The 16,826-nt window shown below is 39.7% G+C and overlaps 1 protein-coding gene across 2 annotated transcripts in view; it reads left to right on the top strand.

The window, feature by feature from the left end:
* The window catches only part of FNBP1L (formin binding protein 1 like), a 59,881-nt gene that overhangs the window by 30,270 nt on the left and 12,785 nt on the right, over nt 1-16,826 (top strand). For both annotated transcript variants that reach the window (XM_031053435.2, XM_031053434.2), the window contains exons 3-9: nt 7,514-7,567; nt 10,505-10,652; nt 11,046-11,108; nt 12,653-12,757; nt 13,271-13,399; nt 15,457-15,603; nt 16,425-16,628. In XM_031053435.2, coding sequence (XP_030909295.1) covers nt 7,514-7,567; nt 10,505-10,652; nt 11,046-11,108; nt 12,653-12,757; nt 13,271-13,399; nt 15,457-15,603; nt 16,425-16,628 — 850 coding nt within the window. The remainder of the gene's footprint in view (nt 1-7,513; nt 7,568-10,504; nt 10,653-11,045; nt 11,109-12,652; nt 12,758-13,270; nt 13,400-15,456; nt 15,604-16,424; nt 16,629-16,826) is intronic.

Genomic DNA, 16,826 nt, shown 5'->3' with positions numbered 1-16,826 from the left:
TGTTCTTAAAAAGAAGGAAATAAATACCACTTCTCCAGCTCTGGTGTAGAAGAACTCCAGGAGGTAGAGGAAAGCTTGTAGTATGTACAGCAGCAGTGAACAGCCCAATTTTGACTTGTTTTCAATTGTTTGTTTAAAAATTGAATTTGTATGGGCCTACCCAGATCTTTTACTTTAATACCATGAACAAATGCCTTTTTTTTAATTATATTTAAAGGTTCATTCCACAGCTCTCAAGATAAGACACCACATTATTCCTTTGGGATTTGACTAAAAATAGGAAATCTTTTCTGTTCAGCATTTTACTCTTCTGGGTAAAACTATTGACTTTGAGAAAAGTGTCTTTCAAAACCGAGAGTTCTGTCAAGTTCCTCTTCTGTGAGATGACTGGACTGACTGTCCATGTGCAGTAAGTATGACGTTTTGGGAAGCACAGGCCTTGCTGCACACATGTTGTACAGTGCATGAATGCACTTCCTGCCTGCTGCCAACAAGGATCTGGACAGCACACACACCAGTGGGTGACTGATTTTCTGCCAGTAGACCAGTTCATGAAGCTACTCTTTGATATTCTAGCCTATGTGTTTCTTCTTAGTAGTGAACTGTCTTGTGATAACTTGATTTCAGCCATCATTGCTCTGGAGGACACTCACTGTTTTTAACCATGTAAAACAGTTTTGAGGCCCCAGAGGGACACTGAGATTAAGCAAAATTCTTCACCTGTAGAAGAGTTAGCTGGCCTGCAGCTTGCTCTTGAGAAGTTCTGAGACTGATTATCTTGGGGATGCCAGGGAGGGTTGTGGAGTCTCCTACGTTGGAGATATTCAAGGCCTGCCTGGACAAGTTCCTGTGTGATGTACTCTAGGTTACCCTGCTGTTGCAGGGGGGTTGGACTAGATGATCTTTCAAGGTCCCTTCCAACCTTTGGGATTCTGTGATTCTGTGACTATGGTTCTGGTGAGCTTTAATGCTGGCAGCATTAAAGTGATATAAATACTAATATCTCTGATAGGAATTTCTAGTTTATCATTTTCTTTCTTTCCTTTTGTAATGAAATGCAATCTGAAGAATAGTGTTGAGGATATCTTCATAATTACCATTATAACTGAGATGTATTATACCCTCGTTTAGTAGAGGTATGAACAGTACAATGGGTGGCTATCTTTTGGTAGTTCTGCAGCTCTCCTAGTACTTGGATGAGAGGCCAAAAAAAAAATTAAATGAGGGAGGTAGTGCTAGGGCTGTATGGTGGTACTTTTTCTTCTGTCTTGGTCTCAGTCTTGGGCCATGATCATTCTGTTGAGATTGTTTATGGATTTTATTCTCATAGACATAATGATGAAAACTTGAGTTAATTGTTCATAACAGCTTACTACAAATCAGAATCTGTGTCCTGGCAGAAATTCACATTCACTTGGTGTGTATATACTTGTGCATTTTGATAACTGCTGGTTTTGTATATTGCCACAACTTAGTAATGAGGCTTTCCCAGATGCAACATCTGTTCCGGGACTCCTGAAGGTAAAAAGTGATGCATGTACAGCGTATGAGGAACTGCTTGGGTGAACTCACTATGTATGTTCTTATTATATGCAGTTATATTATAGTTTAGGGTTGCAGAGTAATTCCAGAAGGTAACTTGAGAATACTGTCCAAATGCTGGGTTTAGGTTGCAAGTAATCCCTTGCTGCTCTTTGATAGACAGTTTTTGATACTGAGGAGAGCTACGAGAAAAATTGAAACTGCTGAGGACTCCTTAAATGTCTACAGAGGAGAAAACGAACTGTCTGGAGAGCTTGTCGTATCTTTGCCTGCAATATAATTTGCTCTGAGAAAAAGCAACTGTGATTTCTTTTGAGCTAACTTAAGGGGAATCTGAACTTATGCATAGCTTAGGTCTCAACTAATGCGTTGGGATACCCCAAGGACTGAGAAGGTTGCTATTACGGAGTTAGAGACATGAATCAGGATGAACATGTTGTAGTATATATTGTAGATGAATGGATTTCATTTTAACTATATGATTGTTTAATTTGTTATTTTAGAATTGGAAAAAATGGGTTTTTATGTGCCAAATTCCTGGGCTCTTGCCTGAGTTTTGTAACTGATCAGATGCTTTTCTTGATGAGCATTGTTACTAAAATGGGTGAGGTGAAGGTCTGTTTTATTTATTTCCACATCATCACTCACAAATGAATTCTAGAGGTTGACTCTTTCTGCTGTCTGAAGCATTAGGACACTTGAGAAGACAGAGGAATTCCACTTCCTTTGATACTAGGCAGTAATACAAGTTAGACCTGCAGTTACAAATGAAACTACCATGCAGAATATGACTTCTGAATTTACTCAGCTTCTCTGTTGTCAGTTTAAATAAAACAGCAATGATTGTTTCAGAACTGTTTGAGTTGTTTCCCTTTAAAATTGTATGTAGTGACCCATGGAGATACTTGATTAATCTGAGCAAATGTATTTTTCATGTTCCTTCTGGACACTATTGTGGACAAGTGTCTTCTTCTAAATACACTAATGTGTGCATCTGTTCGATCACATTGAGACATAGTGACCTTATTTTTCTATGCAGTCTTGGAAATGTAATTGAAAATGGGTGTAAGCTCAGCTGTGAAACTGGGGACACATGTGGAACAATGGCTGATGGAGCATGGGCACGCAAATTATGAGGGGCTGAATAATCCCTGGCTGCTTTGACTCTTATGAAGGCCTGTACAACCCATGCTTGAAACTGAGTGAATGACAGTGAACTGTTGTGGACTGGCTGCAAAGCAGTGGGCATCTTGTGCCCGATCCCGGTGTCTTAGCATTAGAAAGTGGTGTTTATGGAGAGTGCAGGCCACAATCCTAAGTCAGCAAGTGCCTACGTGGAGCTTGACATGAACCAAGGATGAAGAAAGCTGTGGGTAAAGAAGCAAAAGTAGCAGTGCAAGCAAAATAAAAAGAAACTGGGATGTGTTAAGACACAATAGTGAACTGTTAAGCAAGTTTTGGAGACTATGCTCTCATAGGGTTAATATAACCAAATTGTATCTTAGTTGCTGTGTGCTACACTGCACATGTATCCACTATTACAGCAAGCTATTGATTATGTATCCAATCTTAATACAGCCAGTTACTGTGTATGTATCAAAGTATAATACACTGAGCCATTGTAAGCAGATGCAGGGACTAACATGGAAATTCTACCTCAACCAATAGCTATGTATAGATAGGTGTGTGGACAAACTAATGGAACCAATGAAAGAGTGTTTAGTAGCGTGTGAGTTATCAATAACTGTATAAATATAGGCGATCGTGATCAATAAAGTGAACAAGATGTGTAACTCATTGAATCATACTCTTGATTTTGGGTTCCTCCGACAGACACAAATTACCACCATGCATGTTCATTTATCAAATCTCTCTTCCTTTGGCACTTAAAATTTACACTGTTGGATATTACCAGGTGGAGATCAGTAACGAGTGGTGTCCCTCGGGGATCAGTGTTGGGACCAGTCTTGTTTAATATCTTTGTCGCTGACATGGACAATGGAATTGAGTGTGCCCTCGGCAAGTTTGCCGATGACACCAAGCTGTGTGGTTCTGTTGATTCGCTGGAGGGAAGGAATGCCATCCAGAGGAACCTTGACACACTTGTGAGGTGGGCTGATGCCAACCTCATGAAGTTTAACCATGCCAAGTGCAAGGTCCTACACCTGGGTCAGAGCAATCCCAGGCACAGCTACAGGTTGGGCAGAGAAGAGATTCAGAGCAGCCCTGCAGAGAAGGACTTGGGGGTGTTGGTCAATGAGAAAATGAACATGAGCCAGCTTCAGTGTGCACTCACAGCCCAGAAAGCCAACCGTATCCTGGCCTGCATCAAAAGAAGCATGACCAGCAGGTCGAAGGAGGTGATCCTGCCCCTCTACTCTGTTCTCGTGAGACCTCACTTGGAGTACTGTGTGCAGTTCTGGTGTCCTCACCATAAAAAGGACATGGAACTGTTAGAACAAGTGCAGAGGAGGCCACGAGGATGATCAGGGGACTGGAGCACCTCTCATATGAAGACAGGCTGAGAAAGTTGGAGCTGTTCAGCCTGGAGAAGAGAAGGCTGCGTGGAGACCTCATAGCAGCCTTCCAGTATCTGAAGGGGGCCTACAGGGATGCTGGGGAGGGACTATTCATTAGGGACTGTAGTGATAGGACAAAGGGTAATGGGTTGAAACTTAAACAGCAGAGGTTTAGATTGGATATAAGGAAGATATTCTTTACTATTAGGGTGGTGAGGTACTGGAATGGGTTGCCCAGGAAGGTAGTGAATGCTCCATCCCTGGCAGTGTTCAAGACCAGGTTGGATGAAGCCTTGGGTGATATGGTTTAGTGTGAGGTGTCCCTGCCCATGGCAGGGGGGTGGGAACTAGATGATCTTAAGGTCCTTTCCAATCCTAACTATTCTATGATTCTATTCTATCCAGGTATGGCTGTGGCAGGGTTCTTCTAATGATGTTTCTGTAAGTCAAAACACACGTATTCTTAATGGTTCTAAGGGTATTCGGCTTTGTGAACTCCAAGATTCATCCTTCAGATAAAACATTTTCTGATGACATCGTTTTCACGCAGTCCATAATCCTGATCTGTGATCTCTGAAGCCATCAGAACCCTTATAAAAGTATTTCTTTATGTATGAATATGAAATACCTTTAAGTACTAGCCTATTGTTTTAGTAACTTACGCAAGCAGACTTAAGATTTTGTTCCCAGGCTCATTTACAGTGTAATGCAGAGGCTGTAGAAGTTTAATATGAGCAGATGCCGCAGTACCTGAGCTGCTGCCTTAATACAGATTGTACCATATTGATGCTGCTGCTTCCATTCTTTACTTTCATATTAATTGTCTGAAGCAAACTTAGTTTTGAGCTGATAAACACAATTTTGTACAAATGGCTAAAATTTTATGCGTAAGTTTAATGTACATGACTATAACTAATTTTAGTTTATTAACTAGGGTGCTTTTTTGGAACTTCTGTCTACATGACTGAGGTTCTGCTTCTCTTGACAGTCATAGTCCAGAAAGTAATACTGTCCAGGCTGCTGTCTCACTGGTCTTGATCTGAGACCAATTTATACAGAGAAGAGAGGTTGATAAAATTCCAGGAGCAGCACAATTTCGAGTAGTTAGTCCTGTATGAAAGCTGCTTCCAGATGTCTGTAAGACAAAGTATGGTAGAAGTTTAAATGCTAAGTTCCAGAGAGGATTAAAGTGTCATCAATTGAATTTTCTGAGGAAGTATAGAGCAGTTTAGCTCTTGGATTTGATTTAGTTCTGATAATCTGTGATTATGGCTGCAGTTTACTTCTAAACTAGACCAGATCCATATTTGGGTCTTAAGGGTTAGGCACACATTTAGATAAAAATGTTAAAGAACGTTATGCCCCCTTGAAATATCAACTGGCTCCTCTTTGAAGTGATGTTTTACTCTTCAGATCCACAGTCATACCTGCTGTGTTCCAGCCTGTGTTCTTTCAAAGATTAAATCTGATTTCTTTGGTTTTTCCAAGTGCTGCTATTCTCTTCTTGGAAAGCCATTTATGCTTCATTGTTCATGTGAACAGTGTCTTTCTCTGAGCTTTAAAGTCTGCATTTGCTTGTATTATGCTGACTTTGATTGTTGTACCATGTGTTGTTATTGAATCTTGATCACACAGTGCCTCAAAACTATGTTCGTGTGATCCTAAGGTAGATGATTAGACTAAGATGACCAATGAAACTGACTTTTAGTTGGAGAAAGGATTATACAGTATTTTGTCTTCCTAGAAGTAATAAAAAGTAACATTATAACATGAAACTCCTTACAGAAATCTGCATGCCAGTAGATCCTCTCCAATTGTCTTCTTTTCAACACCACTGAAAATCTTCCCTTGAAAAGGCTTGTGTGTGGTTACTTAGCTTACAGCATTGTGTGCTTATTTTTCACCTTCTGAATAGGATAAGTTTTAGGAGTTTCCCATTCATAAATAAGCACTGAGGGATAAAGTAGAAATGTAAGGGAAAAGGAAACATGGGAATGATGTTTGCAAAGATGATTCTTTCTTTTTCCTCCTTGGGTTTAGGCATTTTCCAATCAAAATGTCTGTTTAATCTCTACCGATTTAGAATGTTACAAGGGACAGTGGATTCTGGGGATAGTGAAGAGTTTCCAGTGAGAAAGTTCTTAATTTGCAGAGAATTTTTAAGGAGTTAGTTATTCTGTCTGCTAATACACATTGATATAAAAGGACTTAACTGTCTTATAATGGTTGTTCTTTCTGGTTGGGATTTCTAAGGGCATGAAAAGACACAGAGGGTCTCATCTTGCTATTTCCACACCAGTTCCCTGCTCATGTTTTGGTACATACTTAAGGACTGAACATAGTCTTTGGAGAAGACCCATGTGTCTCTTACCTGTTTTTCTTTTGTACAAAATGAGATTCTTTATTTGTTGTAACATGGCAAAGGGAAGGAATAGTAGTTGAGTTCTGATTTTCAGTTTCATGGAAAAACCTGACTATTCTTAAAACTGCTAGAACAAAGAATGCTGCCAATTGAAGTTACGAACATCCAGCTCCTGTAAGTCAGGGCAGAATGCTGTGCTACAGAAACTGGGGTTTAAAGCCAAGGTTGATATAGAAGATAAGAACTTAGAAAGTCACTGGATGTTCCTCTTACCCCTCCTGTTTGTAAAATTGTGCTGCTTCTATTCCTGTTTACAGGGTTTGGGATATTTGTAACAGTCTCTGTAACTGCAGGTAGTTTGCAGTTGTTAGTGTAAGCGGTGCTATATGTACCTGTGTTATTTATGCTTTAGGGTAGAGCAGGTGATGTTGTCTGTATATTTCTTAAGGTACCTTTTCTGCATTTGTAGGATAAGCAGATGAGTTTCTATCAGTGTTCTTGGACTGTGACACTGTGTAGATGCTAGTTCTGTGGAGCATCTTCTAGAGATTTGCTTTGTCTCTGAAAACCTGGTATTTTCCAGTTATTCCTGAAAACAGATGTTGCCTCTTCTGTTCTGGAAGTAGCCTACTTGAAGATGTGCGGATACTGTGGTTAAAACTTTTGTCCTCAATGTACATGTAAAGCTTAATTCAGGCATGGAGTTCTGTGCTCATGGGTATAAGCAGTGTGTGCTCTGTGTGTTACACAGTGATCGTGTATTTGGTTTTTTCCTGTTTGCTAGCTTGCTGGCTTGTTTTGGTGTGGGAGAAAAGTGGTAAATAAAGAACTCGTAATTTTATGTCTTGTCACCCTGCCATAGAGGTTTCAAAATACTTATAAATGTCTTGTTCTGGGGTCAGTGATTTAAAGTGTTTACAGAACCAAATCTTTGCCTTGTATTATCTAAAGGACCCTTGTAACATGACAGAGGGAATAGATTTGTTCCTTGAAGTCATGGAAAATAAATGATCTGTTTTTAGTGTCTGTGTCTGCATCTTCTCAAGAGAGAGACCCTGAAATAGTGCCTTTGGTTTGTTCTTCCTTACAGAAATCTGGTTAAGAAGTATTGCCCTAAACGCTCGCCTAAAGATGAGGAACCCAGGTAAAAATGTGCATTGTGGGGTCTATGTGTAAGAATGGGTGTTCTCTGCTTTTTTATGGGTTGGGGGTGGGGTGTGGAGTTGGTGTTTTGGTTTTTTTTTTTGTGGGTTTTTGTGTGTGTTTTTGTTTCAGGGAAAGGATTTGGTGTTTGCTGGTTTCTTTTTTTATGTTATGTTTTGTTTTGGGTGTTTCCTCCTCCCCCTGCCCATGGGGCAGGGGGTGGGGGGTTGGTTGCCTGGTTTGCTGGTTGCCTGGTTTGCTGGTTGCCTGGTTTGCTGGTTGCCTGGTTTGCTGGTTGCCTGGTTTGCTGGTTGCCTGGTTTGCTGGTTGCCTGGTTTGCTGGTTGCCTGGTTTGCTGGTTGCCTGGTTTGCTGGTTGCCTGGTTTGCTGGTTGCCTGGTTTGCTGGTTGCCTGGTTTGCTGGTTGCCTGGTTTGCTGGTTGCCTGGTTTGCTGGTTGCCTGGTTTGCTGGTTGCCTGGTTTGCTGGTTGCCTGGTTTGCTGGTTGCCTGGTTTGCTGGTTGCCTGGTTTGCTGGTTGCCTGGTTTGCTGGTTGCCTGGTTTGCTGGTTGCCTGGTTTGCTGGTTGCCTGGTTTGCTGGTTGCCTGGTTTGCTGGTTGCCTGGTTTGCTGGTTGCCTGGTTTGCTGGTTGCCTGGTTTGCTGGTTGCCTGGTTTGCTGGTTGCCTGGTTTGCTGGTTGCCTGGTTTGCTGGTTGCCTGGTTTGCTGGTTGCCTGGTTTGCTGGTTGCCTGGTTTGCTGGTTGCCTGGTTTGCTGGTTGCCTGGTTTGCTGGTTGCCTGGTTTGCTGGTTGCCTGGTTTGCTGGTTGCCTGGTTTGCTGGTTGCCTGGTTTGCTGGTTGCCTGGTTTGCTGGTTGCCTGGTTTGCTGGTTGCCTGGTTTGCTGGTTGCCTGGTTTGCTGGTTGCCTGGTTTGCTGGTTGCCTGGTTTGCTGGTTGCCTGGTTTGCTGGTTGCCTGGTTTGCTGGTTGCCTGGTTGGTTGAGGGGGAGGTGTTTGGTTTGCTTTGGGGTGGGCTTTTTTTTGTTGGTTTTGTGTGTGGTTTTTTTTGTTTACTTTGGGGGTTTTAGTGTTGTGGTTTTCTCAATTTTTTTGTTTTTGTGGGCTTTTTTTTTGGTTGTGTTTTGGTTGTTTTTGGTTTGGGTTCTTCCCCCCCTCAGTGTTTTTTCTGTTTGTTTGTTTCAGGTTTTCTGTTGTTGTTGGTTTGTGTCAGGGTGAGGGGTCTCTTGGGGTTTTTTTGTTTCTTTTTTGTTTGTTTCCTTGGTTTTGCCTCAGGTTTTTTTTTTTTCTTGTTCTGTTGGTTTGTGGCATTGGTGGGGATTTAATTGGTTTGGGGTTGATTTTTTTACCTTCCCCGGTATGTTTCTTGTTTGTTTCTTTATTTTTCATTTGTTTCTGTTTTGTGGGGTTTTCTTGTTGTGTTTTTTATTTATTTATTTTTGGGGTGTGAGGGGGGAGGAATTGTGGAGTTTTGGTTTTGGTTTTTTAAGACTAAGTATTTAATTGACTAAGATGATCAAAGACTTGTGCTTGGCTTCTTACAGTTCTTTGGTAATCCTTTAGCATGACCTGAGTTTACTTATGTTCGCATTTTAAAGCAGTAAACATGGCAGGTTGTGCTTGCTCCATTCCAAATGGATCTCAAGCTAGCTGGAGGTGCGAAAGCAATAGCTCAGTGTGCTATGAACAGTCTGGTATTGTTTTTAAATAGAAAAGCAATTAAGTATTTTTTTAATACAAACCCAGTGATGTGTCCTTAGGTTGTGCTTTTGCTCATTTTAATATTTTTCATTGCATTTGTGTGACAATACGAATGTACCTGTGCATTTGCATGTGGAGACTTTAGTGTACACAAAATTGGCATATTTTTGACCAGAGTCCTTAAATTGCTGTCTTGCTTTGATTCCAGAGATAGAATAAGGGAACGTGGAGGAGCAATTTGTGCTAAAGTACTTTTGATTATTTGTCAGGGATGTGCTTGTTGTGCTCTTCATGCCAGGAGACTTTTTTTTTTTATTCATTTAGAAAATACACAGTACTTTGTTTTCTTTAGATATGACTCTTATGAAGTAAGGAAATGGGCAAATTTTAGGTTGCAGCCAGAGCACATGCTGTGCAGAGTGCCTGAGAATTCACACTTGTGTTTCCTCTTTTGACTCTTTAAAGGTCCTGGACCATAGGGAATAGGATTTCTAGTGCTAGGGTGGCATTTGAATTCCCCAGAGCCAAGCCTATGGATATGGCAGTATTCCACAGAGAAAAAGCTGTATATTTTAATGTGGTGCCTGTGTTTGTTTTTCTTTTTTCCCTTCCACATACACTTTCTACCCTTTGCCCCTCCTCTTCCCCCCCCCCCTTTTCAGTGCCAGCCATAGTGGCACCTTACTTCCAGCCAAGAGGTGGGCAGGCAAACAGGCAGCTGTCTCCAGAGCTGATAGCAAAGCTTGTTCTGTAGATCATCCATCGGGATGCATATGAGTGGTATGATTGGCATGTTCCACCCTCAAGACTACCAAGCACATCATCTCTGCTGCAAGTTCAGCCTCCGAGCCTAGGGACGTATGTATCCGTTCCCAGGCTCAGGCTTCTCTGTTGGCAGCTTAGGAGATACTACACTATACTACAGGGCTTTCCAGGTAGTATTCTTCTTCTTTGTTTTCCATCCACAATAACCCATACTCTTATAAAATGTATTTGAAGAGGTAATGAAACATACAGTATATGCTACGCTTAATATAGGCTTTCCCAACTTACAGTTATACTGTAATTCTGTTACCATTTATATGAGATTTATTGTAAAATATGTATGGGTGTTTCTTTTAATTTATTTAATCAGGAGTACAGACTGTACTAAAAGTATTCTTTTTAAACAAACTGTCTCACTTTCTGTATATGTGTGTTTCTGTGTGTGCGCTTACCATCAGGTTTACATCTTGTATTGCATTTTTTAACATCCTTAATGAGTTGAATGACTATGCTGGACAACGAGAAGTAGTTGCAGAAGAAATGGGACACAGAGTGTATGGAGAATTGATGAGATATTCTCATGATCTAAAAACTGAGAGGAAAATGGTAATTTCTTTATTTTCAATGGATGATACCAAACTGAATATGTCTTTTATTGAATTGATGTTTGTTTACCCAAGTTAATAACTTTGGCAATAAGTAGGTTTTGTAATTTATAAAACACACATGTGAAGTCCTTCAGTATTTTTGTGTACTGGTTTACTACATTTGCAAACTCAAAAATTAAGATCTTGAGAGACAGTGCTTATTAGCAAGGTTTTTTGCCAGTGTAATTTTCACTTGTGATACAGTTATTATGTGATCAGTAATGTCTTCCAGAGAGTACTGGTGACTTGTGGGAGATGCTGCGTGTCATAGTGTGTCAACTAGAGCAGCGACTAAGTAATGGTAATACTGTAACAATGATACGTAAAGTGAAATTATCTGTGGTATTTTTAGCATCTTCAGGAAGGACGAAAGGCTCAGCAGTATCTGGACATGTGCTGGAAACAGATGGATAATGTGAGTTTACGTTTTGTTGTGTGTGGGGTTTTTTTTCCTGTTCAAGTTAATAATATACAGTCTGTTAATGGACTGTTGTCATCTGTCTTGCTTAGACTTCGGTGCTTAACTCTATTACTGAATGTCCAAATCAGACTTAGTAACATCCAAAATACAGTTCAATATATTTGGAGTTCCCTGTTTAAAACAGATCTGTAAACAGCTTCTGCTTCATATGCTCGAGTGAAGCCTTGGCTTTTATCCAGACTAAAGGAATCTGGTTTTAACATAGGCACAGATGACTTTGGTTGCTTGTTCACAGGCTACTTCCTTTTTTTAGAGAGACATTAATAATGACAGTGTATTTATATGAAGATAAAACCTTAAGTCACTGTATGGGCTTGTTCCATGAGGTCTAATCAAGAATATTGCTATTGACTATCATACCCTCAGGAGGGAGAATTATTTTAACAGAGAAAAACAGGAAGCAAACGTCTCTAGAACAGATTGTCAGCTCCTTTTCCTTGAGAGACATTCTTTTAAAGATCTGGAAATAAAAAATTCAACCAAGTGCTTTCACATTGCATTCTGATGTTCTGTTGGTTCTGTGTCTTAGAAATTTCGTCTATCTTTAATCCAGATTGTGAAGCAATACTGGAAAGGTGTACTTCTGTTTTGTTGTGTGGACCAAGACAGGCAATGTGTCATGCCAGAGTTTAATTCGTGGTCAGAGGATCAGAGTAGAGGCACATGTGGGAGTTTGCACTTCAGTCTCAGTTGTGTCCTGTGCAATGTATTTACTTGAGTGCAAAATGAGTCTTTTAAATGCATACAGCCTTTAAGGGACACATTAACCTCTGCTGCCTGGCTTGGCCCTGAAGCAGGCGAGCAGTGCGCACACAGGCTCTGTTGCTGGTTTGTCTCTAGAGATACCAACTTCTTGAGCTGCAATAGTTTTTCCTACAGCAGTTGTCTTGACAACAGCCGGATATGTTGAACATCAGGTTCCTTGAATGCTGTTATCTGTGCTGCTTACAGCTATGCCACTTGATATGAATACTGATGATGATGGATATGCTAAGAACTTGTGATGTACATTGATCCTTCAGGCTACCTTAAAAATAATTTAGTTTAATTCAAGTAAAATTGACACTGAAGAAGGGAACTTGAAGGGAACTTTAACTCAGGCAAGCTCAGGTTTAAGTTTTTTTGCCTCCTCCTTCCCCCCCCCCATTTAGATTATTGAAGTCAGGATATAAAGTGGACTTGCTTGTTTATAATAGTCTGTGGATCTTTCTACTAGCTTGTTTTGTATTTTGATTATTTGATATTTTGTAGCATAATTACACTTGTTTCCTTGCTGGTATTCAAGGAAATAAGTTTTAAATAGAAAAGTTGAAAAGGTTTGAGACGTGTGTGATGTTAGAACTTCGTTTACTTCAAGATACTTCTTGGATTTCAGATATTTATTTGGAAGGTTTGATATTTAAAATTCAGAATTACTGTACAAAGCCAAAAGGGGGTGGATGGTGGCTGTTGAAGCAATAAATCTGTGGCTTTTGTAGAGCAAAAAGAAATTTGAGAGAGAATGCAGGGAGGCAGAGAAGGCACAACAAAGCTATGAAAGACTGGACAACGACACTAATGCGACAAAAGCTGATGTTGAGAAGGTGAGAGTGGTGCTGTTCTTTTACTCTTATAAAAATACTTTATTTGCCTGTTTTATCATTAGAGGTGGAACAACATTCTTTGAATTGAATGTAGAATTGGGTATACAATGTGCTTACATATTATGTGCAAAATCAACATTCCAGTAAAATAGCACAGAGAGGGAGTATGTTTCATTAGTCTCAAAGTGAGGCTCTTGAGATGATGTCATCTCAACACATACCAGAGGCTTAGTGGTATTTGGTATCTTGTGATATGTATGTTCAGTCCCTTCTGTGGTTTTTAGATACGTATTTAAGCAACCTGGCTAAGGGAGCTAAAACGATCATTGCTGTGTATTGTTTATAGCAATTGATCTGTAGGCTGTCAGTTTAGATGAAGTTTCATGTGCTGTTTCAATTATAAGGATGTCAGTTTTGATGACTTGTGCTTTTGCGTAGTTAATAAAATAAAATAATGCTATAGGTAATGGAAAAACACAAGACTTGTTAGAACTGATAACACTTCCCTTCCAGGCTAAGCAACAGTTAAACCTGCGCACGCATATGGCTGATGAAAACAAAAATGAGTATGCTGCACAACTACAGAATTTTAATGGAGAACAGCACAAACACTACTACATCGTCATTCCTCAGATTTACAAAGTAAGAAAATAGAGAAAGTAGGTCTGGTCTTTTAAAGGAGAAGTAGATTTTAAAATCCAGAACTTTATTTGGGGGGTTTTAGTGGGTTGCTTTATCAAGAAATGAGCAGAATCTTGATGCAACCTGGGTTTTATCATGAGACACTGCTTACTGTAATTATGCTAAGACTTGCAATGAAAATACTGTTGCATTTTCTATGAAGTCTTTCTATTTTATAGCTTCTTTATTTAAATATTGCTGAAGAGGTATAGCAAAAAAAATTGAGATCTCTAGGTGAGAGCAAACATTTAAAGTTGTCATTCCAATGAGACCTGGTCATTAGTTCTCTTGATACTTGTGTGTGTGTTTGTGAATGACTTGATTCTGGCAGAGGTAGAGGGAAGCATATAGGTAATGGTGACTGTGTGGTTTAACATGTCGTACGCAGGTATATAGTGGGTGGATTTGGGGGCAGAACTACTCCCCCCTATCACTGCTTCATCCGTGTTACCAGCAATCAACAGAACTCTCTAAATAATAAAAAACCTTTCAAATGTCAAATTGGATCAATACTTTGTACCTAAAAAGGGGGTTTCTTAAGGTGCTTCATGTAACTGTTAAGCTTTTTCTTTTAAGTTTCTTTCAAAGTCAGGGACCTGCAAAACTCATTTAAAGTAAAGCAGTTTGGGTGTCAGGTGAAGAAGGAGAGTTCAGAAGTGTGCTGGCATTGACATTCAGCCATTTGGGAGATGCTGTGACTGTAAAAATTGACTCTTAAGACATAGAGTGAGGAAAAGTAAAGTGAAAATACTGACTTTATTCAAGGGTGCACCAAGTTAACAGTGCTTGATATGTTCCAGAAGCACAAGGGAGTTCATAGTTTTGAAAAACACTTACTAGAAGGTCTAGGATTCACAGGAGAAAATGGTCTTGGCTTATGAAAGAATTTTCTAGTATTTGCCCTATAGGCAGCCCTGCAGTAGGTGTAACATTAGCACGCTGAGGGAGGAAATGCAGCCAGCTCCCAGGAGAAACTGTGATCATCTTCGTTTGCAGCTTGGGCCAAGGTTTTGGTTTATTGCCTTTATTTCTCCAGGGTTAAAATCCATTATTGTTGTAAGATATTACTTAGGGCTTTTTAAACCTCCAGTACAAGCAGAAAGGCCTAGTCCTGCTCCCTCTTGAGACTACATCTTTATTATTTCCTTGCAGGTATTTAATAACATTCTGTGGGAGAACCCTAGGAGAGGGATTTAGTATGGCTGATTGTTGCTTTGTTTTGGAGAACTGAAATTGGATGCTGTTTGAGACATCTGCCATTGCTAGAGCAGATACAGGAAAGATCCAACTTGTTATCCCATTTTTTATAACTTATTGATACGTGTGCTGTTGCTTTCGGTTTTCTTTTGGTGTTTTTTTTTTCTCCACCTTTTAGTAGGGGAAGAGTCCAGGGGTTTTATGATGAGAAATACTCAAAATCGTGTTTCTCTTCCATTTGTTCTTTTGTTGTTCTGTTCCAGTAGACTCTTATTACAAATCTTATGTAATGCTATTTTTATTTTCTTGCACACTTCTTAAGGAAATGATTTATATTTCAAAGCAAAGAGCATGTCTAAATCACGTAATTTTAATGTGTCTGATTTGTCCTCATTTTCTAATTGTTAGTACATACTGGGAAGTATAAAAATAAAAAGCAAGATAGAGGTGTTATCACCAGACAGAATTTATTTGGAACTCAAATAAGAGTGAGGAGATGTAGAAATTAGTAGAATTTCTTTACTGTAGCTTTAGTTTCTTCATTAAACAAGTGCTCTGAACTAAAGACTTGGCGGCAGACACTGCATGTTGTTGAACAAATAATAAATCAGATGGTATCAGGTCTTTGTAATTACAGCTCTGTGCATCTTAAGTTGGTGTCTGAAAGGACTTGTTTTTAAATTTAATTAAGTTCTGTTTTGTTAAGCAAATAAAAACACTGGAAAGGCAGAGAGATTCTGTACTGCACTGGTGACCACAGTGACTGTATACATCAGGATCTGCAAACAAAACCTTCCTTTTATCTCACTTTGTGCTTGCAGCAACTTCAAGAAATGGATGAAAGAAGGACTATCAAACTCAGTGAATGCTACAAAGGCTTTGCTGACTCTGAGCGCAAGGTTATTCCCATTATCTCTAAATGTTTAGAAGGGATGATCCTTGCAGCCAAATCAGTTGATGAACACAGAGTAAGTAGAATTGAGCAACATTGTAAATGTACATGAGCAATGTAACTGATATGGAAGCTGCAGAGGGGGGAAAGATGGACTTGGCCTCCACTTTTATCTTTCTGTTGTCAAATATTTGTCTCCTTTAAAAGTGTTGTGACTGAAGTTTTAGCCCAAATGGTCACTTTGACTTTCTATGTCTGTTCTTCCTGTGCAGTTGCTTTCTTGTGATCTGAAGATCTTTTGACACTTTCTGTATGTGATTTTAGACACATTATTAGATTATCCTGAAACATCCTGGGATACCAGCATGGTTGGTGTTTTCTCCAGCATTTAGCATTCAACCATAAAAAAGGGCATTCAGTTAACAAAATAGCATTCAGTGTCCTGTTTGATTGCTGCTATTGGAACTTACTACTTCTTCCTTGTAAGAAGGGTTATTCTTACTACATCTAGCTTCTTAGTGTTCTCTTCATTTCAGTACTAATGTTGAATGATTAGAAGGTGGAGTTGTAGTATGGACCTAACGCATATCCTGTTTTAAATTTGGGATAACCCTTGAGGTTTATGTCTGGGGAGTATTTGCTGGATTCTGAAGAGCAGGGTATGCTTTGATCTGCACTCATAGTGATACTGGTGAGAGAAGAAATGTACATTACCTTAGCTTGGTCTCTCCAGAAGCATGGATTCTGAGCTCTCTCTCTCACCTTCCCGTCTCTGCAGCTTTGCAATTAAAGGGAAAAGTTATTTCTCCATGGTTTGGTTTGTTGTTTTTTTTTCTCTCTGGTTGTTCATGGGTTTGCTTGTTCTGCTTTTTAATCTCCTCAATGTCCTGTGTTTAGGACTCTCAACTAGTGATAGACTGCTTCAAATCCGGTTTTGAACCTCCTGGAGATTTCCCATTTGAAGATTACAGTCAGAATATTTACAGAACTATCTCTGATGGAACCATCAGTACACCAAAGCAGGAGGGAATGAGAATTGATACAAAAACTACAGTGGGGAAATCGAAAGGAAAGCTGTGGCTATTTGGAAAGAAACCAAAGGTAACAATTAAGAAATTATTATTTGGAAAACTAAAATGCGAGGATTTAGAGTGCATGGAAGCAGCAATTTGTATATTTTAAAATAACCTTCCCCTTGCCTGCCACTGCCTTCTAAAACACCTGTAAGGAGATCTGAAGGTATGACTGGGGTCAGACACTTGCCACATTACAAAACAAGTTGTCACTGGGGGAAGTTTT

Source organism: Melopsittacus undulatus, chromosome 6, assembly GCF_012275295.1.
Source record: "Melopsittacus undulatus isolate bMelUnd1 chromosome 6, bMelUnd1.mat.Z, whole genome shotgun sequence".
Classification (NCBI taxonomy): domain Eukaryota; kingdom Metazoa; phylum Chordata; class Aves; order Psittaciformes; family Psittaculidae; genus Melopsittacus; species Melopsittacus undulatus.
Note: the sequence above shows the minus strand (reverse complement) of the source record. Positions and strands in the feature narration are given on the sequence as shown.